Raw genomic sequence first — 11,608 nt, 5'->3', positions numbered from 1 at the left:
TGAAAAACAACAAATCAAAACATAATGCTATTATCAACCAACTTTAATAAAAATATACCAATTTTAAACTAATTATTAAATCCTACCAAGACACCACTTCTAAACTAATTATAATATTTAAGATACCCTAATGAAAACCAACCCAAATCATAAATATACAATTTGAACCGTTACAACAATAAATCTTCAATTAATAACCACCCTCCTTCAAGATTTTGTTCTTCCTCTCCAAGCGGGGGATAAGAGCTTACACAATGAGGCGGTCAAGCAAACATGATAGACGTTTCTGCTTACATGAGCAATATAATCTAAAGGAGGATTACCAACCAAGCACTTGCGTTTGAAAGACAAATTTGACATTTAAATAAAATATGATTGTTCCCAAGGGAAAACATTGACCTGAATTAATCCGATCTGATTCAGACGGTGCCCGGTAAAACAATTGTATTGCATTGATACGTTAATTATTTATTTCTCGATCATTTGTTGAAATCTTGAATTTGGTGAAATAGTCTCCATAAACCAGCTGGTTGGAAATCAATCATACTCTGGAAATATCCGACAGGGTTGGAAGCCAGAATTAAAATAAATATTAGAGAAGAGAGAACAGTAGAGGAAAAAAAAAGCATGAATAACATTCAAGGAAGTCTCACTGCAGAGCAACTGCAGTATTTCAACTCAAAAGGTTTGTAAATTCCATTCTTCAAAATAAAAAAAATTCAGCTCAATATTTATATGCTCAGATGAAATTCACTGTTTCATAGCTAATTTATATTTTGTATTCTTTAGGATATTTGGTGATTGAAGGGTTTGCAAACCCTGAAGAATGCGGACAAATGATGCAGCGGATGAGGGAATTGTTGGAGGCGTTTGACCCGTCAGATTCTTCGATTTTTTCATCCAAAAACCAGCAAGAACTAACGGCCAACCATTTCTACGAGAGTGCAGAAAAAATCTCATTCTTCTTTGAAGGTCAGATAAGTATCTCCCGCTGCAGTTTTTTCTTTTTGGCAATTTCTGTTTGTCGGGTGTCCAGCAACTAAGGTGTCAAAACCAAGGGGTGTTTTTCTGTTAAAATTGATTCAGGACTTGCATTGGGCCTCGTCTGTTGGGTAAGCTATAATCATAATTGGATATGGTAGTTTACAGGATTCAACATTTAGCATTTTGATTTTGTACATTTACACTTAATCCAACAATCAGCATGACTTGCACTTGGCCTGGTCCATTGCCCTATGCCAATCCCAGAATTGGATGTAGTTTCATCCAGTAATTACATATAACCTCTCATCTGTTTGGGTACTCCACACACGTAATTTTTTTAGTTTCACTTAGGATTTGCACTTGTCCTCGTCATTGGGTATGCTATGCCTAGAATTGGATGTAGTTTCACCCAAACCTCCCATAACCAGAATTATATGTAATTTGCTCTCAAAACTTGCACCTGCCCTCATTCATTGGAGTATGTTACACTAGCAATTGGATTTAGTTTCACTTAGGATTTACACTTGACATTGTTTTTTGGGGTATACCACAAACAAAATTGGATGTAGCTTCACTCAGGGTATGCTACACCTAGAATATAACGTAGTTGTTTAGAGGATTCAATAAATACATTTTGCACATTTACACCTAATTTAAATTCAACATGACTTGTACCTAGCGTTTCTTTTTGGAGTAAGGCACACTAGAATTGATTTAGTTTCACCTAGAACTTGCACTTGGCTTCGTCCATTAGGGTATACCACACCCAAAATTGGATTTAGTTTCATGTAGGATTTGCACCTTGCCTTGTATGTTGTGGTATGCCACACCTAAAATTGGATGAAATAGTTAACGAGATTCAACATTCATCATTTTCTATATTTATACTTGATTCAACATTCAACATGGCTTGCCTCTAGTTTCATCCATTGGGGTGTGTCACACCTAAAACCTAATGTCGTAGTTTACATAATTCAATATTCAACATTTCTACATGTTCATCTTATTCAAAATTCAACGCATACCAAGAATTGGACGTAGTAGTTAATAGTATTCAACACTTAAAACATTTTCAGTGTTTACACCTAGAATTAGATGTAGTGTTATCGTTTTAATTTGCACCTTTTAGTTCAACAAAAAACTAAATAGATTTGTAGTTGAACCGCTCTTTGAATTAGAAGGGGATGCTTCTTGTAAAATCAAAACTAACCTAATATGAACAATATGTAATGATTATTTGCAATCTTTGCAATGTTTTTCTATGTTGGTTGATACTCATGCTGAATAAAACTAAATGTGTGACTTTTTGGATTCACCTAGGGCAAAAGATTTAGACACTCTTCAACTCAAGGTGCAAGATTTTTATACTCTATGACGAAAAATAAATCTTAGGACTATAGACATATTATTTAACAAAAAACAGAGTTTGAGCACTGCAAGTACACATAAAGATTGAATAGGCTAAGACAGATAAGGACATAACACTGTGGTAAATTAATTTTAAGGGATTAGTACAGAGCCACAATTTTCAACTTTGAACAACTCTGCAATAGAAAGCTTGTAAACTCACTAAATGCAATTTAATCTACTTTAGCACACATAACAAAACGTTTCATTAGCAATTTGAAAGCAAAATATGCATAATGAATTCAATTGAGTGAGCACTAAATTTTGGATCAATATTAATACTGAACAATTTTACCACTATGCAGGTGTGAGAATTACCATTGGAAATCTAAGAGCAAATGCCATTTATAATGTTTATAAAATTATTGCACAAAAATAAACAAAAAGCTAATTGCTACTTTTTCTGTAGGAATAACTCGATTGCATTGCATGCAATCGTTATTATAAAATATCCTATCCATTAAATTTTATTCTAAAACCTTGCAACCACTATTTAGATTGATGGATCAAAGTATTATTAACTCTCATTTAAGTTTCAATCACCCATATGAAAAGAGATCTAAAGACAGATTATTTAAATATAGTTGACTCCTCAAAAAACTTGTCACGTTAAAAATAGCTTAGGTTGTAAACAGTGCCATCTAAAAATAGGGAACACGAAAAAAAGAGTGGGTTATAATTAGCTTTGGTTAAACAGAACTTGTAAATGGTGACCACTAAAATTATTACAAGGTATTTTTTACCATGGCTAAAAATAGACTTTAGAATAGGAGGCTCTTGATGACTTTGATGATTAGTGGCTTTTCATCTAATCATGGCTAGCCCTTTGAAGATATCTAGAAAACCTTGGAAATCCACTTTGACGTTTTGAATCTCTTTGATAAGTTCACACTTTTACTTTATAGGTGCAGAAACACACCACAAATCAAACGTTGAACTAGCACTTTTGTTTTCTTTTGTACATTTTTGCACTTTCTCAGCAAGTGTGCACCTATGAACATAAGTTAAAATAATATTTGAAATTTGTAATATCCATTTGGTAAGGTGTGCACGTACATCCTAGATGTTCACTTGCTAACTGGATTTGAAAGCTACCTTGGTGAGGTGAGCACCAAAAACCTAGATGCACACTTGATAATTGTGTTTTGATCTTTTGAATTTGAAAATGAATCCTCCTTTGATGAGGTGTGGCCTAGCACCCAAATTGGGCACCTTAAAACAAGACTACCATTTTTCAATTTGCTTGTCTTTGTCCCTTAGGTTTGTGCTGATTGAGATGGTGTTTTTGAACTACAAATTTTCCTTTGCGAGCTGTGCACCTTAGCACCAGGTGCGGACTTATGAATAGATATCCAAATTTTTGAATTGAAAATTTGTTTCTGCTTTTTACAGGTTTGCCCTAGACTAGTAGGTGTGCACTTGTATAAACAAATTTTAAGTCTATTTTTTAAATTTGGATTTCCCCTTTGAATTGGTGAGCACAACTAGGTCCACCCCTTTGGCTTAGACTTAAGACAAATATGATTTACCCCATGCTTTTCTTCTTGGTGTGCCAACACAAATACTTATTCATTTTGCATTTTGCCTTGTACACATTCCTATTCTTATTGTGTAATCCTTTAATGAGAGGTGCTTCTTCTCTTAGGCACATGCTAGGAAAGATCTTTACACTTTTGATGTGAATTTGAATTTCCTCCTTTGACGTACGCCTAAACATTTCCCTTCTTGCTTTTAATCAAGCTTCGCATAGAAGGGCATGCCACGCAACCTCATGTAGACTTGACAATGGTCTTTCTATTTTTCTCTTTTTAGGTCCACACTTACTCCTCAAACACACGCTTTGAATCTTGAAATTGAACATGCCATCATGAGGTGCATGTTATAATATTTGGTGCCCCCTTTAGTGTTAAGAATTTTTTTATTGATTTTAGGAATCCTTCCTATATTAGGTGCATTATTGACCTTAGCCTCGGGAAATTTCTCCATTAAAAAATTTCCTTGGCCATGACAAATATTGGCAAGGGCCTCATTCCATAATCCTATGAACATTCGAAAAATAACCACAAAAACAACAAGACAAAACAAATTGGACGTAACTTGGTCATGACTTGCACTTTGACGAAGATAACAAATTTTAGCTTTAGAATTTGACACAATACAATTTCTTTTGTATGGGTACAACAATTGACTAAGGCATAAGAGAACTGCATAATCCAATTTTTTAGTAGATTGTTGCTTTATTAGTTGAGCAATAGAGCTAGAATATTCCTAAATCACCTAAAGACTAACATTATTGAATCACCTACCCAAGGAGAAAACATGATGTCACATCATAGTAAGAGGAGATAAAATGGTACACAATAAAAAATAATCTAGAATAAAAAAGTAAAGCACTGTTACGGGAGACAACAAAGGGAAACAAAATGGTTTACATGAAACCATTTACATGCTAGGAAATGTAGCAGCCTCTCCACATGGGTTGAGAATTCAATCATGATAGTACATATCCTGAAAACCTTTGCAAAACTCTTATAAAGAGCCAAGGTTCAGGTGAATAGGATCATAGGAATGATGATACAATGAAAAATCTAGCATGAAATTATTGATATATATTAGTTCCAGATGGTCTTCTTCCATAAGGAAAAACCTCTCTAGTAGGTGGAGATATCGAGCCTTCTATTGAAGGTATCTAGTAAGTTCCTACAGCTATAGCAGATTTATAGGAATAGCAATCACTAAATGTTTGATTTGATCCTCTTAAATTGTCACTTTGACATATGTAACATTGAACTCAATACAAGTATGATCCTTAAGGAAATGTTGAAGCTACTGAAATTTTTTTTCCATCACTGTTCTTGACTTTTTGGCTATACAAGGGGTATCAATTGTACACCTCACAGTGGAAACATCTCATCATCATTTTCATTAAGTGAGCCTCCATTTGACAACTTGTCAAGGTCTAAATCTTCAAGCATTAGATCATTATCAAAGTATACATTTTAAGAAAAAATCATCTTCTAGTAGTGAACTTTTCCATACATCATCTGATAGTGGTGGTCTTTGAGAAAATTGGGTCCCTTCACCTCTTTTAGAGCAATAGGCTTCAAATAATGCATCTCTAAGAGCGAAGAAATAATTAGACATCTCATTATCACTTGTGCAACTATTATCTCTTATTGCTACGATATAAGTGTGAATATGAATCTGTGATAGTATTTCTCTTTCTTTGATCAACCATCCTTCTTTTGATACATGCCCACAAAACATTGTTTTACATTCAACTTTTACTTCTGCATTGATGTTTACCCGATTCACAAAATTCAACCTTCAACATTTTGTATAGTTAAGCTTGTAACATATCTATTAGGGATTTGAATTCAGATCTCCACTATGAAAGCATTTGTGATTACCTCTTGAGCTCATACCATTCGGAAAAGGTCAGAACAATCATATTTATTTTTGTTCGTATTTTTTGGGATTTTTGTGCTAAGGGTAAGTGATAACATATATGATTTCTCTTTATTTGTATTTGTTTTCTTTGATTTCAAAGGCTACAAGAACATCTGTGCCTAGAGTGCTTCTTGGAATGTAACTGTAATTGGAATTTGGAATTATTACCAGCACAATACTTGTATTGCTATGTGGTGATTTGAATTCTGGTGTGGTTATCTCATGCAATTTCTTTACCATTACACCACAACTCTTTTGACTTTTTATTTTTATTCATATCACTCGCAATTTCTTATTTGTCACTTCACCACAACCCTTTAATTTTGTTGTTATTACTTACAATCTTAATTTTCAGTTCATATCAACTCAATAGGTACTCTGTCCATCTACTATAAAGCAAGTGAATATCTTTAAAATTACCAATAGATACTTTGGAGCTTGGTCACAAGGTTGGAATAAGGGGTAGAAAATTAGAAATATTATTCTTATCGCTTGCAATTCTGCTTAAATCACAGTTCATGTGAATTTAACTGGTGTTCTGTCCATCTACCATAACACGATTGATATTTTTCTCACAATACACACATCTAAACTTGGTCACGAGTTTGAAAACAAGGGGTACAATATTTTATTCATATTTACGATTTTGTTTGAATCTCAATACATCTGAATTCAACTAGTACCTTATAAGCATCCATCTGCCATAATGAATATTAAAAAACATTACATGCTTCTGAGCTTGTTCAGGAGATTGAAATCAGGAGACATAAAATTTGTTTATAAATAAGGTAAATGGGAAGAAATCTCTTTGTCCCCTGCACAAAATTGGGCTTGTGGCATCACTATGACCCGAAAAATAACAATCTATATTTCCCTATAATGTAATGTTGATTATTCAATCTAGTAGTCTTGTAATGTTTTTTAGTCTTCTGAAATTTATAGTTTTAATATTTTGATATTTCTTTTTTGGTGTTTCTGGTAACCCATATCCCTCATTTATAGAATTAGCATACCCAATCCAATATCTGCAACTCCCAAACCTGTTCATGTTTGGTGTAAATCGTTGCTTCATTTGTGAAGAATTAGCATCCCCTATCTAGTTCCCATCTCCCATTGACATCTTTCTTTGCCATGTCTGGTGGTTGTATCCTCTTTTGTTTGAGAATTGGCATTCCCAATCAAAATGCGTTTGGGTGTCTCTGCATGTGGACTTGCAGGTGTGTGTGTGTGTGTGCAGGGGGGCGGGGGCAAGTGGTGGGTGGGCATGTGTGTGTATCTGTGTACACATGTGTGAGTTAGATATAAAATATAATGTGATTTATAATTAAAAATTTAGTAATACATTACAGTACAATGAATTTGTTCAGAATGTATAAACTTTTTTAGTAAAATACATGAATAGCTGCAGAAACTTTAACTCTTTTTAATGCCAGGAAACTTTATAAGATGATAGAATAATTCCAGTTTCCTAGAGGCAATACAAAACTAAGGCTATTAAGTGTTAGTTCCCAAGTTTCCAAGACTTTGCAAAGAATTTTGCCTCGAACTAGTGGGGAATATTGAGTAAAAATAAACTAGACTTAAGTAATACCACTAAGATTTCCTGGCTCAGAGTCTAAATTACTTGTACTTGAGAGCTTAGAGTTAGACCATGCTTCTTTGTTGAGGCTGCAGAAGATGGGAAGTTGTTTGAAGTCCTTCCCTTTTCTTCTAAAGAATACTTTTAGATGGATTATGAAAGGTTGAATCGTATTGTTTGTGATGAGTAAGCAGCTAATTGGGATATAACATCCATATGGAAATAATTTTTTGGAAGCCACAACAACCCAAATTTCTGATATCAAACATTATCCTTTATGGTTGGTGTAATGTCCCCTTCTCATTAGTCCTCAGAGTTTCACGGGATTGGCCTATCATCCAGCCCTCGTAGGCCAAGAGGATTGAATAGGGGGTCGAGTTGCAGTGATTCATGGCTTCACATTTCATGTCTATTGGGTTTATGGCAAAATAAGGAGATTACACGTATTGTGAGACGTGTGCACTTTGATTATAATATAATAATATTTTATAAAGTGCAATTAAATTAATGTGTAATAAAATAAAAATAAAGTGTACCTACCCGATAAGAAGAGATCTTCTAGAAGGAATCGTATGACTGGATAAGAAAGAAATAAATAGAGGGAGGTGATTCATTGTTGGGCATCAGTTGTTGAGTATCTCTTCTTGTGTAGACTTGTGGAGCCGAAGGGTTTTTTGCAGATAATCATTTGGGAACGAAAACTCCCGATGGTTGGCATAACTGAGGAAGCGAGAGATTTTCCGAGGGGTTGCTTTTGAGAGGGAGACACCTCAGTCTTCCTAATTTTGCTTAATGAGTTTGCTGAACCTTTCATGGTGGATGGAAGATACATGGCGTCTTCAGATGTTTCAGATTGAGTGCTCTTTATGCATCAGCTTTCCTTGAGACTAATGGGCGATATTATGAGTAAATGATTAGAGGTTGAAATGCATGAAGAATTGGTCTATTTGCAGGTCTGATAATAAAATCGATCTCAGACTCTACACCCACGATTTTGTTCATCTTTCATCATTGAGGCAACCAAAGCTAAGTTTGAAGTCACCGATTCCATTAGAAGGCAAGGGCGATGTCTTTGGTGTCAATTAGAGAAGGTTTTGTGGGAATATCGACCTCATATCAGTTCAGAATCAGAATCGAACCTGTATGTGGTGCACCCTCGACTTGGCTTATAACTCTTCAATTTGACTTCGAACTTCATCAATAAGGATAGCGCTAGGCTTAAGGAGAAAGGGCGATCTTTTTAGGAGAGGATTGGAGGTCTTGCAAGCTGTCATACATGAATATATCAGACCTTAATAGCAGCAGCAGGGGCGATCTGTAAAGGTGGACGAATTGACTCGTTGGAGGCATCGTAGATCATGATATTGCTTGCTTCTTCAAGGTGTCTTTGCTAGGTTCATTTGCTAATAAAATTTCATTGTAATTTTCAGTATTGAATGCCAAGATTAGGACTGTCATTTTGTCTTCAGACTGTCTGAAAAAGGTCCATAAGAACAGTCTTTATAGTGATCACTTTGTTGCCTATGTAATGATTTTGAATAACCAAATGAAATAAAGGAGAGAGGGGTTTGGATTTGCATCTACATTTGCATTTGTCTGAAGATGTATACCAAGTGTTTGTCATAATGTCAGTCTGCTGTAGGACATGGTTTTGATGGCTTAGACTTATAAATATCTTCCATAGAATGTTGCTTAAGCGTTTCTAGTCATCTATCGATTTAGAAGAGTCATATAGAATTGATTTTTAATGAAATGTTCATGTAAGATGGTCTTCATTTCAATCTGAAAACTCTGTCAGCGTAACACACAAACTTCAGAACTGCATAACACGCAACTTGGACAGCAAATATTCATTGTTTCCAATCATAATTAGGACAGGGGATATTTCAATGGTATCAGTGCCAAGATCCTGCCATCCTGTGATTGATGAGTGAAAGAGAAATTGTAAGAACCCTGCTGGTTCTAACCCTCCTGAAATACTATTGTTGTTGTGTTTTTGGGTTTTCAAGGTTTTTGAACAATTTTAAAGCATAAAATAACACTTGCTAGGCAAGGATTGCACATAAAACCAAATAGAAATAAAATTGAGAGCAACTGCAACTATATTATGAATAAGATACCTACTACAATAAACCCTACTGCTAATTGTATACCCGTGGGTCCTTAGCTTATTTTAAATGAAGAAATTTGGTGTTTGCTAGCCAAAACTGGGAAATTGACAAAAAAGGTCGTACAAGTCTAGGAAATGATTTCTCTGAGCTAGAAAGTAGGTAGAATAGCTTTCAAGGACTAGGCGTTGGGAATTGTGCATTTAGAATGCACTTTGGGTAGGCGTTCCAGCCTCCCAAGCAAAACGCCTCTTTTTTGGAGCTCCACGCGCCAACCAAATTGGTACGGCCAGCAATGAATCCTGTACGGCTGGTTATTGAACTGAAAGAATGCTGCTAATGAGGCTTCTAAATTGTATTGCTTCCTTCCTTATTCCAAATCTGCAAATAACTAACACAAATAACCTCTGATGAAGCACCTGAAAACTTCTGTGTGAAGCCCTCTCAGTTTGCAATAATTCAGCTAATCTTTCACAGCCTTAGAATCACAGATCCATGAAGAATGAACGTTCTTCAATAGAAAACCCTCTGAAACCCTTGTCTCAGACAATCCACAGAGAAAATACAAGCAATGTCAAATAATCAATAATGGAGTTTGAATTGCTCTTTTTCCCTTATATCCCCAAAAGCACAAATTCCAAGAAAGTACGCCCAAATGCAATTTTAAATACATTAAATGTATTTAAATCACTTTTCAATAGTTTAAATTCATCTTGGATGCACTTTTACATTTAAATGATTTAAAATCACTTTTAATATTTTAAGTGACCTTTTAATTTTTTATAAAGTCACTTTATAATTTTTAAGTGGCTTATAATTTTAATAAAGTCACTTTATGACTTAATATCCATATAAGTTAATTAAATAACTTCACCACTAAAATATTAATATCTCCCTCAATATTCAGTCTTTTTGCCGTTAGAAGCTGGGATCAACACTGAATAACCCCCATGTGTTGAGGTGCCCTGACTAAAAATATCACAACTACTAGATTGACTTACTATAAACAGTAAGTCCCTCAACTAAGCCTATACACTAACTGCAAAGGCCTTGGAACTGAAACCAAGACTCAACTGAAGAAGTGGAACTGCCACGGAGACTCTCTATCCCGAATGTTAGCCTACGAGAGTCCAAATAATAGGCTAATCCCTCGAACTCTGATGCTCACGAAAACGGGGACATTACAGAAATAAGGTACTACACCAAGGAACAACGAAGGCAGCAATACAACATTCCACAGGTACTTGAAGTTGACACTTTTTTAGAGGCATGGAGAGAGAAAGAAAAAGACAAGGCCGCTCCTAACATGGCAAATGAGGATAAAGATGCAAGAATCGAACGAAAGTTCAACACCATGATCGACATGATGTCCCGGTTGCTAGGGAAAATGGATCAAATACATCAGCAACCTGAACAAAATCGAACAAGTAATTTAGGGGAAGACAGTGGAAGTGGTAGCCGCAATGAAGTGGAAGGAAGAGACAGGTCTACCAATCAGTGTGATGCCTACACTAGAGGATCGGTGACGAGACCACTTTTTCCCACCTTCACTCCACGTGAAGAACAACCATAGGTTGTTGCCCCTGTACCTTATGTAGATGAAGCTCAACAAGAATATTTGGAGTATACCACTTTGCCTCCTGACTTGAGGGATATGTGGTCTTTCGATCAATTCATGAACCAGCGGAATAGGAGAAATGGAGGAAGGAATGATTACCACACTCTGGTGCGGACTGACTACCAACACACTCTTGGGAAGATTACTATGCCATATTTTGATGGTAGTGACAAAAGTACAGCAAGAGCTTGGGTGTAGAAGTTAGATAACTATTTGTCACTAAGACCGATGCCTGAAGAGGATGCTATCAGGTTCGCCACATTGCATTAGGAGGGTGCTGCTCATGAATGGTGGTATCATGGATTAGTCACGCTCGGTCACAATCACATCACCACCAATGCGGAGTTCACTGACAGGTTGATAGAGAGATTCGATCGCAAGGATCCAGAGATGTACTTTAGGGAGTTGGCACAATTGAAACAGGTTGGTAGTTTGGAGACTATTGTGACCATTTCACACATC

The 11,608-nt window shown here is 35.6% G+C and overlaps 1 protein-coding gene across 1 annotated transcript in view; it reads left to right on the top strand.

The window, feature by feature from the left end:
• The first annotated feature begins 208 nt into the window (after window positions 1–208).
• LOC131078558 (phytanoyl-CoA dioxygenase) overlaps window positions 209–11,608 on the top strand; it is an 83,510-nt gene continuing 72,110 nt past the window's right edge. The window contains exons 1-3 of the mRNA XM_058016283.2: window positions 209–433; window positions 566–685; window positions 790–972. Coding sequence (XP_057872266.2) covers window positions 628–685; window positions 790–972 — 241 coding nt within the window. The 5' untranslated portion in view covers window positions 209–433; window positions 566–627. The remainder of the gene's footprint in view (window positions 434–565; window positions 686–789; window positions 973–11,608) is intronic.

The sequence above is a fragment of the Cryptomeria japonica genome, chromosome 8 (assembly GCF_030272615.1).
Source record: "Cryptomeria japonica chromosome 8, Sugi_1.0, whole genome shotgun sequence".
Taxonomy (NCBI): domain Eukaryota; kingdom Viridiplantae; phylum Streptophyta; class Pinopsida; order Cupressales; family Cupressaceae; genus Cryptomeria; species Cryptomeria japonica.
The sequence above is the reverse complement of the archived record's forward strand: the minus strand, read 5'-3'. Positions and strand labels throughout refer to the sequence as shown.